Source organism: Pyxicephalus adspersus, chromosome 10 (genome assembly GCF_032062135.1).
Source record: "Pyxicephalus adspersus chromosome 10, UCB_Pads_2.0, whole genome shotgun sequence".
Lineage (NCBI taxonomy): Eukaryota > Metazoa > Chordata > Amphibia > Anura > Pyxicephalidae > Pyxicephalus > Pyxicephalus adspersus.
The window spans coordinates 32,307,833-32,324,258 of record NC_092867.1 but is presented as its reverse complement, the minus strand read 5'-3'; the positions used below and the strand labels follow the sequence as shown (position 1 = coordinate 32,324,258).

Here is a 16,426-nt window from a genome sequence, read left to right as displayed (position 1 = left end):
TCCTCCCCATCTTATCTGTCCCTGGCTTGGCCCTTTAATTCACTTAATTTCAGTTCTTCCAAATATGTAGACCTGGCATCACATGTATGTACTAGCCAGGGTGTAATGCCTAGGCTTGCCCACTCTTCAAAACTATATCCATGATAGCAATGCACACCTTACAGCAAACAGGCCTTGTATTAGATAAATGGTGCAGTGTTCAGCTTTAAAGGTGAATTCTTTATGGCTCCTGAAGGTTACAGAAGCTGCTTTCAGTTATCCTGAATCTATTCTTATGCCACAACCCTGTTTAATAATTTTACAATTTAAAACAGGAAAAAACAGAATAAAAAAAATGATTGCACACACGAGTGAAAAAAATGAAATGAATATAACTATCATAATTACTACCCTCCATTCACCCCTCCCTCCCCATTCATAAAGAAAAAAGATGACTTTAATTTACTTTTTTATTTCAGCAGTGGAATGAGCAAAATGAATAGTTTCTGCTAACCACAGTCTGTAATTTCTCTAATAAATCAATATCGCCACAATTGCTAGTTGTAATAGGTTTAAGTAGTGTGTACATATTTACTGCACTTTGCACTTCCTTGTTAAAAGTTAAATAAGCCAGGCAGAGATTCCTCTAGTAAATGATTTAGCAGCCGATAAAATATGCACGCACAGCTTACCTGGCACATGAATTCTACAGGATTAGTTGCACTATCAAGCAGATGGCAAATTTCCTCCATATCTGTGAAATAAGTGATTTTAGCATCACATATAGGTAGGTCTCCAGAGAAAACCTTCAGGAATACTGGCCCAGAAGGCAGGTCTGTGCAAAATAGAAAAAAAGCTTCTTTAAATCAAGAAAATACAGTAATGATATATCTTCCAACTCCTACATTTTCATCCCATGTATTTATTAATATTATTACAGTTTCAAAGTGTACATTAAGCCAAAAACTTTCTTTTTTTTTTAGTTTTAGTGGGGAAGGATTTATAGATTTTAGTGGTGCTTGTATTGTTTTACTACATTAGGGTCTACCAATAGTTTTTATGATATGTTCTATATAACATACTAGTCTATTATTAGAAACATCTAGGTCAGTACGTACTGCATATAATTGTAGACAACAAGGGGTGATATGTGTGATCCATTGAGAATATGATTAATATGGCTGACTTTTGAATATTCTCTATTACCCATATGGGTGGATATGGACCACCTTGCATCTTTTAACTTGTGTTAATATATAATGATGTACATAGTTTTAATTTATCTCTATGATGTGTAACACTAAGGCCAATCTAAAAAGTCCCAAATTCAGTTATACTAGGAAGTGTCAGTTATTCCTACCATCTATATTGACTCCCCTTTGGGTGATTCTTGTTTTCTTTCAGTTGTGCTGTATACCTTTCAAATTGTATTGTAACACTTCACCTAATTTGTTTTGCTCTTGACACATTTCTGGTACTCCTGTTCATCAAAATGAATGCCCAAACCTGATGTTATTGCATTCACCTGTGGCAATTCTTACCTGGGGCATCCACTGATAAGATGTATTCATTTTGCAGTGTAGCTGGTAACCTTACTGATGGGCCATTCAGTGGGTTGAAATGAATCTCATTTTTAATTTCATTGTCAAGTTTGCATTTAAATATTAAATATATTTCTGTCTTCATCTGGAGAAAAAAAAAGAATTTGATCAACAACTAGAGATTAATAAAGTTATCTTTAGCCAAAACTTTTTAGTGAGTGTTTGAAACCCCTGTAGGATTCTTTTTCTGTTTGTGGTCCCATGAAGAAGATCTTTCCACTTTTTCATTAGGACAGGGTGGGAAATCTTTCCAACAAAGACAAAATTGAAGAAAAAACACATTTTTATTATAGTGGAGAGGGGAGGTCAGTGGAGATTTTTTCCTTGCTATTTCCTTAAAAAAGTAAGAAGGAATTCTTCCCAGTATGATATAGTAAAACAACTTTAGGATAAACTTTAAATGGATTTTGCTAGAATTTTATTAGGCATGGTTAAAAGTATCCACTTCCCCATATATATGCTGCATACAAGTTCCATGGCAGTTGATTTAGTATACAGAACATGAACTGAGGGATTATCTGCTCCTATTAATTACTCAGTTTCACTGAAACTCACAATCACCCACAGTCCTACACAACAGTGTGTACACTGTAAATCATATGTCAACCTTAAATCTGTTCCCATTTTTCAAGAACAGGAAGGTAGATATCGGTATTGATCACCTGCTGAGTTCCATTTTTTGAATATGTAATACCTATGAAATTATTTTTCAAGCAACCTATATACACCATGAACTATTTGAAAGAAGGGCATTAAAGGAACCTAAACTACTAAGAATGATGTGCTGCCTGTGCTGAATCCTAACAAAATCAATAAACTTCATGGAGTTTAATGGACAGGTGCCATCAATGTAATGTTTAACAGCTCCATTGAGTCAGAACCTATTTAAAACAACTTATTTATGTGTTTGAGCTGGGTCACCCAGGCATTCAGATAAAGGGGTTGGTTTGCATAGTTGGGTTCTTGTTCTGTAGGGTTTTGTCCCCTCCATTACTGACAATTCATAATGCTCAATGTTGTAGGGTATGCTAACTAATATGAGAAACATCATGCTTGAAGAAGACCTACAGCAAAGCTATGCCAGGAAATTGGACAAGTGCCTAGGCTTGCTTTTATGTTTCAAACGCATAGGTAATCTGTAATGTTAAATGCATATAATGTATGGTCATGTGGTCCTACAATATGACTCTGATATACGAGTATTAAGGCCTTCAAAGACTGGGGAAGATAGACTATCATGGGTGAACCTAGGTGATTCAAAAACCTGAAATGGATATCTTAAAAATAATTAGTTCTTAAATGGCAAATGCTTTAAATCCTGGATCAGATGCATTCCAAGTTTGCTGGATCACCCAGGTTCTCCGAAGATAGGTTATCGTGTCCAGACTTGGAAAGCTTTAATATATCAGGCCCATTGTGTTGACCAGTATGTCTGTGTGCAGCTCAGCTATGAATTCTCTTTAGACAGTTTTTTAACTAAGAAAAAAGAATTAAATGGCATGGGGGCAGCTAGGGAGTGCTGTGAGGGGCATATAAGACTGTACCAAGACCTTTATATATTTAGCTATGCCATTACCGTCACCAATTATAAGAATTGATTGTTCTAATTATTTTTTTTATTGAAACCTCAATTAAACCCATTGAAGTGGTATTGCCAACATTTAGCAATAGACCTATAACACAGCTTTGATGCCCAGTGTCCAGCATTCACCTGTGACACAGACTGCATAGCAAATAGCACATTACGGACTATCAAGCTATTCCTCAAATATCAAGCTATTCTGACTGGCAAAACATTGGTCCTTGTTATAGCACAGATTGATAGTCATTTCCTGTCAATTGTGCATTCCTATTGGCCAGAGAGGCCAGTGGGCAACCATTGGAATGGCATAGCATTAAGAAACAACTGGGTGATACTTTACAGTCAATGTGTAGCCAAGTTATACATGGCAGCAGTTTTTTTTTTCTTTTCTTTCGTTACTTTAGAGTTGGGTTTAAATACTGGAAAATGTCTCAATGAATTGATGTCAAAGGCATTTTAGGAGATAGAATAGATGTAACAAATTCAAATTGTAATGGTTTAATTTGAGAGGTGTTTTTTTTTTCAATAAGGTTTTAAACTGCTATAAACTTTGCACCCAAAACTACCAGTACTTAACAAATGTATGGAAACTAGTGTCCGACTCCTAACCACAAGACAACAGTCTTTTGAGAGTTGATTTAGGGAGATGGTTAATGACATACATAAATACACTCAACTTTATGCAAACCATGCACATTGTACTGCCAATGAAACTGCAAATTTTCTGCATCTCATTAACCATGTCTACTGAAACCAGCATCTTGTCAAGCACATAAAACCTAAAATGATTACATATTAAAACAAATGATATCACTGCTTTACATAGAAAAAGTATAGAAATTGACAAACCCCACAACGGATCCTTTCTGGCTGCACAGACAGAAGGTTTCCTTGAAAAGCCTCTGGATGATGCTGCTCTTGTTCTCGTTCAGGTTCTGTACCAGAATCACAACCAGAATCTATAAACAATGAAAGATAGAAGCTCCTATAGATTTTAGAACTGCAAATAACAATCCAAATATTTGCAAACCAAAGCATTACAAAGTTTATCTTGAACTGTTTTGCATAGCATAACAGGCGCTTCTCCTGGTCAAGGAGATAAGATAATTCATTTCAATTGTAACAGAGAACAATTTGATATAGCTGTTCCTCTTAAGCTATTTAGCACAAATGAATGCATATAGGCTTTTTATAAAAAATACTGCAAACTATTGATACATTGTTCTATAAATTTTAAAATATGAACATATAAAAAATAAAGTGAAACATCCCTGTAAATGATAGTTATTCTGCTGCTGTGCTAATGTAGGAGAACGTTCAACATTGTGGAACTGCTCCCACCCTGACCCTGTACGCTGCAGAATTATGATTGCTGGTGAAGAGGCAACAATGTGACTGGCCTCACTAATGAGTTAGCAATTCTATAAAAAATGGCAGAGAGTCTCTAAGCAATCCTGATATTGGCGACAAAGTTCCAGCATCAAGATCACCCATCTAACATGGTCCTTACCCGCTCATTTACAAGGTGCTTTTTGTTGGATGTGCACAGTTCTTCTTTTATTATTTTAGGTCTAAATGATAAGATTATTCTCAGGTGTGTTCTTTAAAAGTGGCCCAGTGGTCCACCTCTGTAAACCCCTTGATTTAAAATATCCATCCCATTTGTTGCGAAAAAAACACATCCATAAATCTTAATTATTATCAATGAATGATACCATAATGTTATGTTATATACTAACAGGTGGTTGGAACAATTATCTACTCTTAGATGATTTTTTATTCCATATATCTAATACAGTTACAAAATATGGGAAAGCAAGCATGTAAAAGTCACATAAAACAAGGAAGTAATAATAAATTAGATTATGTGTTCACTAAAAATATTAATTTATCTAAATGAAATACGTAGATAAGCCACTTATTCGTAGGTATAGTGTCATCCATTCATGTGATTCTGAATGAGCAATTACCAAAAAAATTGTGCCGGAAATTGAAACTGCATGTGATATTTATTATTTTTATTCACAGAAAACATTTTTTAGTCTCACTTCCTAAAAAAAAACATATTTAGCTCTATAGTTTTATGGGAAACTGTCGTTTCTTAACTTGTTTTATTTCACAAGGTTTTGAATCATGATTTTAGCAGTAGAACAGGTTTTGTATATTAATGAAGTTTTAGTAAATTTCATCGGGACTTATACACAATGCTCAAGGATAATTTTAGACAAAATGGGACCCCAAATAAACAGCATTCCAGCTCCCTGTAACCTTGCTATTCTGTTAACTTAGGGCCTGGAAAAGGTGGGGGCTCTAAGCAATAGCCCAGATAGCCCCACAAAAAACATAAATAGCCTTATCAATGCTACCATATAACTGAATATACAATAAACAATAGTGATATACATTTGCTCATAAGACATGGAAGACTTGGTTTAGGCAAGAAGAGTGTTAGAAGACCTAGAAGTTGGCAACCTTATACCTTAAATTTAAAAAACCATTGACTTCACTAATATTTATTATAAACACTGGATAAACATCTGACCAATCTATAGTCAGTGACCTCATCTCCAGTCTGAACTAGTAATTCTGCTGTTTTACTCTGCTTTCTTGCCTCGTGCACAGCATAAAAAAAGGTAAAGCTGATTTGTCAATCACATCCTGCACACCAGACACCTCATCCCTTCCAATGACTGTCATTTGTCACTTTTTTTAGAAGAAGTTATTAAAGATGAAAGTAAGAACTTAGCTGATGACTTTTAAACTTCAAATCCAATCTGCAGATCAGTAATGTTTTAATGTGCCTGGATTGCATGTAAAAGAGCTGATGGTGCAGATTTTGATTGCACCACTATGTTTACAGGCTGAAGGAATTGAAACATTGTTTTTTATATGTCAAACAAAGAAAACAAGAGATTTATGATAGCATGCTATTGATTGACAGGAGCCATATCACTTTTACAGGATCTAAAAAGTGTCCCGTTGGTGTTGAGGAATATGTATTTTTGTCAGGTTTGTGTGGGAGCAGAATGTAACCAACAGAAGCAGAATGTTTGCATTATATAGGCACTTTCTTTGCATGTTTTTTTTAACTTTCAGGAAATCGGGTACAAATCCACTGAGAGCAAAGGTTACCTAGATAAATGTAGAAGGTTACACTGGAAAACCAGTGTCCCCACACCAGGGGTTACCAGATTACATGACATGCCGCAGACAGCCTGTGTAGTGGAGTCTCGGCACATGGGTTGGATATGAGATCTAAAAGTGGCTAAGATGCACAGAGCCTAAGGGACACATGACCACAGGAACACAGGGTATAGGAAGTCTTGGGTCACAGGTAGACAGGAGCACTCAAGGCCTGCAGTAGCAAGAGGAGGCTTGTCACTAGTGGAACATAAACACTGAGCCATGTGTAGGTGAGCTTTAAAAGGATTGTTGTCACCTGATTGACTATTGCACCAATCAGGAGAGCTGTCTGTGCTGTGAAATGTGGGAGTGCCTGTGGCCATGCACCAGAGAGAGGATCTGGGGCTGGAACAATGAAGCCAGGTGTATATTACCTAGGCCTCACTTCTACCCCCCTGATAATAGCAGACCTTGTTATTTGCATACATAAAGTCAACAAGACACATCTAGAAAATAGGTTAACACTGTTACACACTTCAGTTGTGACAATTGAGCAACTAAAATACAAAAAAGTTCTGATAAAAAGGCTTCCACACCCACTCTTCAAATATGTGGTCAGTCTCTTTTTGATAACTGCTGTACTGATTGACAAACAAATAAACAATAAAGATTTACGGGATCTCTAAAACAGGCTTGGCAACTATAACTTTTCAGGTGACTACATTCCTCAAATGTTATGGGATCTTCACTTTTACAATAGGAGAATACCTTGCAACTCAACCTCATTCTACACTATGCATTTTGAATTTCTTCATGGACATTGGACCTGATTTATTAAAGCTCTCGTTTGATATAGGCACCAGGACGTATTCTGATCATGCACCTGTCATTCTCACAGTTGGATTTATTAAAGCTCTTAGAGGCTGGAGAGAATACACTTTCACCAGTGAAGCTAGGTGATCAAGCAAACCTGGAATGGATTTCTTGCTATTCTTGCTATTTGCTAGCAAATGCTTTGACCAGATCCATCCCAGGTTTGTTGGATGTGTATTCTCTCCAGCCTTGGAGAACTTTAATAAATTAGGGGCAATGTCTTTTTTTTTAACCTTCCTATATACTTAGGGCATTTACGACCCATTTTCATTTTTTAAATAATTATATTTTTTAATATGAGTACCACATAAATTTGTTTATTGCATCAAGTTTTTTTTACTCAGGATCCTCTATGTAAACAAAATGAAACAAATATTTAAGAAATGTGTTTTAATACCCCCCCATAATAGTCTGGTAACATAACAACCTTTTATTTATTTATATAATTCTCTTGAGGTTAATTTCACCATTTTTTTTTTTTTTTTTTTAACGAGAGGTATGCTATCAAAAAACAGCCAAGGGTGTCACACCAAAAATATTAAATCCAATCTTTTCATGGATAAGGAAGTCTAACAAGGTAACCAAGAGGTAAAAAACAAATAGGATGAAAAATAATTGTTTTGAAGGTATTTTATCGCTGATTTAAGACACGGGTCAAAACGGACCCATTAACACCATGGATAGAAACAGTAAGCTAAGTATAAAGGAAGGTAAAATACATTTTTTACTATTTGCAGATGGTGTATGTGGTCTGGAAATAAATTTGATATGATAAAATGCCTGCTAGTTAACTTTTTGCTGTGTCCTGTTGTCCTGCCTTCTAAATTAGCTTCGCCGGAGAGGTAATAGGAAGTGAGAATACAATTATACCAAGTTAGGGGAATTCCTCTCCTGGCTGTTATAAGAACTGCTGTCCCCATTCAGTTAAAAAGTTACTCTTGCTTTTTGTTGTGGTAAAAACTGTGTAACACCTGGAGACTGGGGTATCCTGGAACAGACAAGGGGACCACTGGATAAAACGTAAGACAGTTGCAAACAGCCTGGGTAGTTCAGTCCTAAAAGGGGCCAAGGTGTAAAGTCCATTTAAATTTACAAGATTTTAACCCCTGTAAGGAGTGATAGACTTTACTGTTGAGTGCACCAGGTTGAGGTCCTTGGACACACATGTGCAAATGCCAGCAATTACGGACCAAAGCAAATTGCAGTAGAGAGTCAAGAGGCAATAATATTTCCAGGAACAGACCAAAGGTCAGGGCAGGCCGTGAACAAGTGTATCAAGTGTGTAAGGAATAAGCTAAAGTCAGTAACCGGAGAGCCATGGGATGCTTGGATACAGGAACATCTGAGGTTTGTGCACCACACAGCACAGGAACTCTCAAGGAAGGCATCAGTAAAGCAAAATGTTGGTTAAACATTGAATGTTAAGGAACATGTTATTGCAATTTAATAGAAAATGCCCATCAGGACAGAGTTTGTGGAGAGGCCTAACAACAAACCAACATCCCCCAATACTAAAGTAAATGGCCATGGTCAATGAATCCTCTAACCTAATCAGGAAAGGTTTTGACATATCCTAAACTCTTTGCATTGGTACCTGGTTACCTGGAACCTTTAAATCTGACCTTCTACAACCTATTGCATTGAATGCACTAGAATGCACTATTACAGTTATAAAAGACTTTTTGGAGAACTAATGACCAACGATATGTTTTTTCCTGCTAAAGATAATGAAATACAAAGGTATGCTGTTCTTCTTCAGCTAACTGCATTGCAACAGCCACAAAAAGCATAAGCTCTGAGAAGACAGTGAATGCTATTATGAAATCCAGTGCCATGAAGGATTACATTGCTTAATACTATATTACACAAAAAAGTATTACTTATCCAGAAGATGTATTATTTTACTTACCATATATTATAGTATTTTTAACACTTGTTATATAAAGTTCTGGGTCATCTTCTGAGGATAGTTGTTTCCAGAGTGGCCAATCTTGGAAAAAGTGTGTAAAGTCCTCTTTGTCCATTACTCCACAAAATAACACAATCACTTTGTGTGGTGGCCTCAGAACTGTCCTCAAGCTGTCCAAGACATCTGAGTTGTCAAGACTTCCTTCTAAATCCCCAGAGAGAAGTATAAGAATACATTTGCTATTCTGGAATGTTTTTTGCCATTTGCGTGGAACAGGCTTATCTTCATTTAGTTCATATGAGTGTATAGAAAAGTCCTCACATTCAGCATAGGTTTGAAAGAGACTAAAAAAATATGTGCACCATTCCTTTGCATCGGGACCATGAAGTATCAATAAGTCATAGACACCTATGAAAAAAAATACAATGTTATAAGGCATAATTTTCATCAGTTCCGCCATGAAATCAAACATAAACAGTATCCTGTCCTGATGAAATTATATATTCCCTTCTGTCAAAAATATAAGGTATGATCTCCAGCATTGTGTAATATGTGGTATAATTATCATCAGTATATATGTGAAAGTACTGGCAATTCTCATTACAAATAGAAATGTTTTATTAGCTTTGTAGTATAGTTTTTTACTTTAAAATAATTTAAATATAATAAGTTGGTTATGAAGGAGTAAAAGCTCTTTAGATATAATGGCTGTGTAAAAAATTCATCTTTCGCTAATGATCTCTGTAAACAAGCTTTTTGTTTGCAACAGGTGTTAAAGAAAAAGTCAAAATCTTAGCTGGACGTTTCACCTGGATGGCTAGCTAAAAGTCTACATAATATCAATATGCAATATTTATTATTTATCTTGGTTAGTAATGGCAGCATATATGGTTTTCTTATAACTACCCATGTATTGAGCTTTTATATTCTGCATGTTGTATTGGGGTTAGCTCTGGAATGTGGTCAGGGTATACTTTTTATTGTCCTTGGATCTGGAATGGGTTGGATATTCTATACTTTCTCTGCTTTAGCTATTTACAGCAACAGATCCAATAAATTGAATCTGAGCAGAGGTCACAAGAGGAACATGGAAGTTTTTCTCTGGATTGGGTCTGAGGTCTGCTTGGGAGATCTTCTGGAGAGCCGTGTAAAGCAGAGTAAGCTGTGAAAGTCACAAAAGGGCAACTATAGCTGAAAACATTTTGCTAAAGATAAAATTTGACCATTCTGTCTGCTTTTTTAGGTTGACGGGCTTACTACACCTATAGTATAACATTATATATATTTTATACTGTTGGCACTATTTTATACTAATTTACTATTTTCTACAAAATAAAACAAATTCATTAAAGCAAAGTAAATAAAGCTTGCATGATGCAGTTCTGCTTAGGACACATAAACTGTCAGACTGGAACAAAGGATGTTGTGGTGGAACACGGAACACCTCTGCTACAGAAGTGTTACAGTGGGCTGTGCAGCAGTATGAACAGAAGAGGAAGTCATGAGGGGTTTGTGTAAAACGTGTCTAAAGTTCACAATCCCACAGACGTCATGTGCCCACCTAAAAGCAGACTCTGCTATTTATTGACTGCTATGAGCTCTCATATATTTCTGCTGCATGCAGTGGTCTGTTGCCAGAAACCTCATGTGTACCTATATTTATTAATAGGAGAAAAAAAAGAGGTTAACTACAAGCTTCTTGGTCTTCATGAAAAATTGAAACTAACTCAGAATTGAAACTAACTGCAGACAAAACATTCTGGGTCCTTGTCAGATCTTTTATGTAACACTCACAAAATCCTACATGCACCTTGAGTAGTCAACCTAATGTAGCTTCCTGGGATGTTGTGGCAATGATACTGCACTGATACTAAATTAAAAGCAGAGTTGCCACTCACTTGCCTGCACTATAATGGGATAAAAATGTTGTTGGGGAAAAAAAGAGAAAAGTGAGCTGAAAAGTGATATCACAAAATAACAGCGCCCTAAATCTCACACTGCAGATATTGAAGTAGGGGAGAAGGACCCCGCTTGGGGGGGTGCATCGGCCAGAGCCGCAGACAACATCTGCCACACGCATCCCAGGCTCAGGGCGGTGGACGGGTTGTGTCTCTGCACATAACCTGCTAACTCTCCCATTGCAGGCCTGAACCTGAGTGGGCTGATGGCATAATGACATTACTAAAGGGAAAGTTTCTTCCCCTTTGAGTGACACATGGCTCCCTATGCAGAGTTGGGGGCCACTCCTTTAAACCACATAGAAATTTTTGGGCATAGTTTAGGTAGACTTTTGATTTGTTAATGCAGAAGAATTAGAGGGAATCATTATTAGTAAGCTGTGTAGTGATGTCAGTCTGTTGAAGTGAAGCAAGTATTGTGAAATTTTACATGCCTTGAAGTTAAATTCAAACTGGGAAAATAAAGGGGAAATTTAGAAAAAAATATTATGAAATCTTTCCCTTCCCACACAGTGCAGAGAGGTATTTAAGGCTTCATTTCAAGCATACAGGCTGCACACAGACTGTCCACCTGAGCCACCTGCCCTCAACTCTGCCGTTTTAAAGACAGGTTCCCTTTTATTATAAATGGCCAGTTGCTTCAGAGTCATCACCAATTTCTGGCCTGGAAAAGGGAGGAGTGCCTGGCCTACCCACTACTTTCAAGACACTCTGGCCTGGATACCAAATAAAGAATTGCACATCTGCAGCAACACAATTATTTAAAACCCTATCCAGGCCCTTTAATCTCTTTTCTAGGCAAGAGCGAAGTAGATGATGTCAAATACCCTCTGAAATTGGCATTACATATTTCATTTTGCTACAATATATCTATACGAACATGATTTTCCATATAAAGACATATGCCACAAGTAAAATATATTTCCATTTATCCTATATTGCAGCTTTTGGAGCTAAAAATCATCAGAATAACCTTACAAGTGGTTAAAAATGCTTTTAATTAGGAAACAGTTAAAAAGGTCCTAAATATACCCACACTGCATACACAGAACTCTGCTGCAGGGTCTATTGATTACTTGTAATTGAACATTCATTCACTGGGTATTTATTCCTAATTTCTTAATAAATTGGGCAACTTTTCTTTTTCCTGAAAATTTGCACTGAATTTTATTAATTTTTTTGCATCTGAAAAGCCAATCATTTAAAAATTATTTCCATTATTCTGTATCTACTTTTATTAGATCAGAGTTTCTTCTAATAGTATTATTTTATAACTAAAGGGTTATTTTTGTGTAATTTACTTGTCATTGGCAGTTGTATATGCAAATTCTTGCTTTTTTTGCATTATTTACACATAAATCTTTGTTGGAGACTAAACCAAAAGCTCTGTACAATGATCCCTTAGTCGTGCGTGCCAAGCTTGTACATAATTACCTAGAAGAGTTTACCTTTCTTAAAATATATGCATTTCATTGTAGGAATGAGGAAATGTCCACGAATTTGCCTAAATATATTTCTGTAGTCTGTAGAAATCAAAAAATTAAAAATAGTTGTCTGGATTCCTGTTTTCTGTGAGCTTTTCCAAAGGGAGTGGTGGTTGGTGATAGATATCTTAGAATGTTCATCAAGTATACAAAAAGGTACCCAACATGAGGTGGCTGACAGCTGATAAGTGGCCATCCAATGTCTGTGGGTGCATCAGAAGCCACTATCTGAATGTTGTCCTGTGGTCGAATTGAAATAATGGTCAGAGAGATGTTTCATTCATCAGGTCTGATTTATTAAAGCTTTAAGGTAGACATAGATGAACCTGTATGATCCAGAAAACCTGGAAAGGATTTCTTTGTTATTAGCTGTGTTATCATCCAGTTTCACCGTTATCTTCTCCATTCTTGGAGAGCATTAATAAATCAGGCCAATTATATCTTTTCCGGGCATAGTTATTATTTATTATCACGGTAGAAGGACATCAAAGGTTTTGGACATACAAATTTTGAATTTTATTAACAAGTCTTCTTTTGTTCTATCAAACACACTAACCTCTAAAGCTTTTTTTTTCCAGCATTCATCTGGATTGGCTTTCATGTGTTGTTTCGGGTATATATCATAATCAGGCATACTATTATGACTTCCTATTGCTTATGTAAAAGAAAAACACAAACAGAAGTGTTTATTTAAATAACCTTCTATTGATATTTTGACTGTTCCTATTGATTTTATGTATGTTTTATTATGACTATTTGTAAATAAAGATTTTTGTATTTCTTTATATGGTATAATTGTTAATAATTGTTCATGCCTAAAAAGTCCCGGGTTTAGGGGTGGGAGTGTCCACTTTCATTGGGCCTAATTTATTAAAGCTCTCCAAGGCTGAAGAAGATATACTTTCATTGGTGAAGCTGGGTGATCCAGCAAACCTGGAATGGATTTCTTCAAGGTAATTTGCTATTTGCTAGCAAATAATTTCAATCCTGGACCCGATCCATTCCAGGCTTGCCGGATCACCCAGCTTCACTGATGAAATTGTATCCTCTCCAGCCTTGGGGAGCTTTAATAATTCAGGCCCATATTGTCTGTGTTTTAGTTATAATTTATTTTTAGTACTATTTAGAAACTTATGTTGTTATCTTTACATTTGGCCAAAATAGTTTGAAAATCTAAGAGGTGCTTCCACCTCACACTTACACAGTCACATCTCTATGAATCTCAGGAGTTTTGATGAAAAGTGACATTACATAAGTCTCAAGAAGAATGGAATTTTCTAAAGTTGGTGGCATACACAATTTGGTCTGCATCAAGCTTTGTTCTGTCTTTAGGACCTGGGTACACCGCAGGGAAGTCAATGTATGTGTAATATACATTTAGTAGGCCTTTCCTATCTTTCACTGTTGCTTGGACAGCAAGAGGCATTGCATATTCCCAACAGATGTACAGACAGCTAGATTGGTGGCTTTGTTAGCTTTATTATTGTTGGGTTTCTAAAAAGCAGGTCACTGATTTTAAGATTTGCCTGGTATGTAAAACTGGTTTCAGTGGCTTTTAGATGACATGAAATGTAACAAACGACACAACTATACTGTACTTGTCATACCTACTATGCTTAGAAAGAACAATATTTAAACTCATTTAGATTTACACATACTGGCATTGATTTACTGAAAGCCACTGAATATACATCTAAGTGAGTGTAAGCCCCTTTTTTTTCTTCTTTATAACAGGCATTGTCTTTGTGGACAGCAATTGTCTTTATTTGACTAGCAATAAACTGCCAAATTTAGTCTTCTAAGCTAACAATATACACTATTAATTAAAAGATACTAGTATGCACGTTATTGTCATGATAGCTTAGGCGATGCAAGCAGATATTTTCCTAATACTAACCACAGCTGTTTATTCCACTTAAATAGCTTTGCACCTAACTGAAAAAATATCACACCGTCCCCTAGTACACACTTAGTCGCTTAGTTGCTTTTTATTATTTGGACCATTCTTAATAAGACTCCTTTGGTTCAACTGGAAATAATATGCATTTACCCTCCAAGGGTCACCAAGCTGCTCCTGGCCATTTATGCCAGTTATGTAAGTGACATACAATTTTTGTACACTCTTCCTTTGTAAATATTTTATATGGATGAACAGATATTTATAGATACATTTTGTATACATGTGTATTTGTTTTGTATATATGTGGTTCCATTAATATGTTATATATGTGTATAGATATGTATACCACTTTGAAACAGTAATATTATGTAGTTATTATTCAAGGATTAGTTTACTTTCTCGTTTTGATATAGAGTTTGAAACAACTATTATTGCTACCACTACTTCTCTCTGATACTAACCCAGAGCTCAAAACAACTGCCACTACTACACCACAATATCTACTGATTTGGATTAGGATTTTTTTCTCTCCACCATCCAAGTAAATCCTTTGTATTTGATTTGCTTACACCTGATATATTATCTATCATACTGGTTTCTTAACTCAAATAAATTATGTATTTTTTTTTTATTTGATTTTATATGGTTTTGACTAACATAATAATTTTCTATTTCTTTTCCTATTGAACAACCACTACAATTTATAAAAACTTATCTTGAGCACTTCACACTATTATGAATACATAATAACATGGTCACAATTCACTAAATTGTAAATCGGCAACTGTTTCTATTCATACTAATATTGTTAGAGCACAGGAATGTGATATTTTGATGTGTATCCCTATTATTGTTATTATTTTGTATTGTTTTGTAAACCGATAAGAATCTCTAAAACCCCTGAAGAAGCCACAAGGCGAAACATGTTGGCTAAAAGAGACAACCGTTTCAAATTCTACACAGTTGAGTTGTGTGATGTCTGGCAACAGTACAACTGTTACTTTCTTTATGTATTTGGTAACTCGGAAGTAAAAACCTATTTTGTGTTTGCCAAAAAGCCTCTTTTTTTGCCTCTATCTTCTACATGTTGTAAAGTCATCCCATACAGTGCAAGGCTCTTTGTGTTCTGAAGTGGATGATGACAGCGGTGAAATGGACCAAGTAGCAAGACTTAAGGCAAAGCTATTGGAGACAAGTATAGTACACTGCAGGAGACTACGAGAGATAGAAAATGTTTACTTCTCTTGAATCATCCCCTAGACAAAAGAGCAAGCAATTAGCAAATTGCAGTGGGAAGGGGACTCACTGCAAGGGTACAGAAAAGGTTTCTGCCCAGAGCTTAGATATAAGGTTCCAGGTTTTACAGCTGGGGCTCAGTTAATTAAATTTACCAGGCAGGAAATAAGGAAATATCTTTAACAACACAAACATTGCATTTTTTTAAAGTAATGGGAAGTTTAAAACCTTTATCTGTATTTTTATTGGTTTACACAATTCTCTCTCACCTGGAAAAGTAAATATATTCTCTTCTAATAGTAGACTTTTTTTTAATGATTGAGAGCTACAAATCAATGCCAGTACTTTGTTGCTGTCTGTCTGCTACAATTCTTTGATTTTTGTTGTGTCGCAGGGAAAGGAAGTGTAGGCAGTGGGAAATTTTCTCATGGGGAAACAGCTGTCTCTAAAAACAAGAAGCTCTAAGTCTTTCCTTAACCACCTGAGCGTTACACTGAGGTCTAGATTTCTGTACCAAAAGTGATCCATTGTTTTTCATGAAATTTTTTTTTAAATTGTAGACCTGTAACTTACAGAAATATGTCCGAACAGGGGTTCTAGTAGATATTATGAATATAAAAATTGTTTGAAACACACAATCATTTAAAAAATAAAAAATTACTTTTAATAAAATTAAAGGAAAAACACAAAAATCAGCTTAAACATGACTACATAAACAAAGCTTGAAGCCATGGAAGGGGTCAGACAGGTGGTGATGTCCAGGTCTAGGCAGAGGTCAGGG

At 35.8% G+C, this 16,426-nt stretch overlaps 1 protein-coding gene and 1 long non-coding RNA gene across 3 annotated transcripts in view; one reads left to right on the top strand and one right to left on the bottom strand.

The window, feature by feature from the left end:
- Window positions 1-16,426, top strand: part of LOC140340107 (uncharacterized) — an 85,664-nt gene that overhangs the window by 37,180 nt on the left and 32,058 nt on the right. The window lies entirely within an intron of this gene.
- PIK3AP1 (phosphoinositide-3-kinase adaptor protein 1) overlaps window positions 1-16,426 on the bottom strand; it is a 44,866-nt gene that overhangs the window by 19,732 nt on the left and 8,708 nt on the right. The window contains exons 2-5 of one of the 2 annotated variants that reach the window (XM_072425151.1): window positions 9,068-9,475; window positions 4,012-4,097; window positions 1,521-1,665; window positions 672-814 (exon numbers count right to left, since the gene is read on the bottom strand). In XM_072425151.1, the coding sequence (XP_072281252.1) occupies window positions 672-814; window positions 1,521-1,665; window positions 4,012-4,097; window positions 9,068-9,475 (782 nt within the window). Of the gene's footprint in view, window positions 1-671; window positions 815-1,520; window positions 1,666-4,011; window positions 4,122-9,067; window positions 9,476-16,426 lie in introns of both variants that reach the window. The other variant, XM_072425150.1, reaches the window with a different exon arrangement.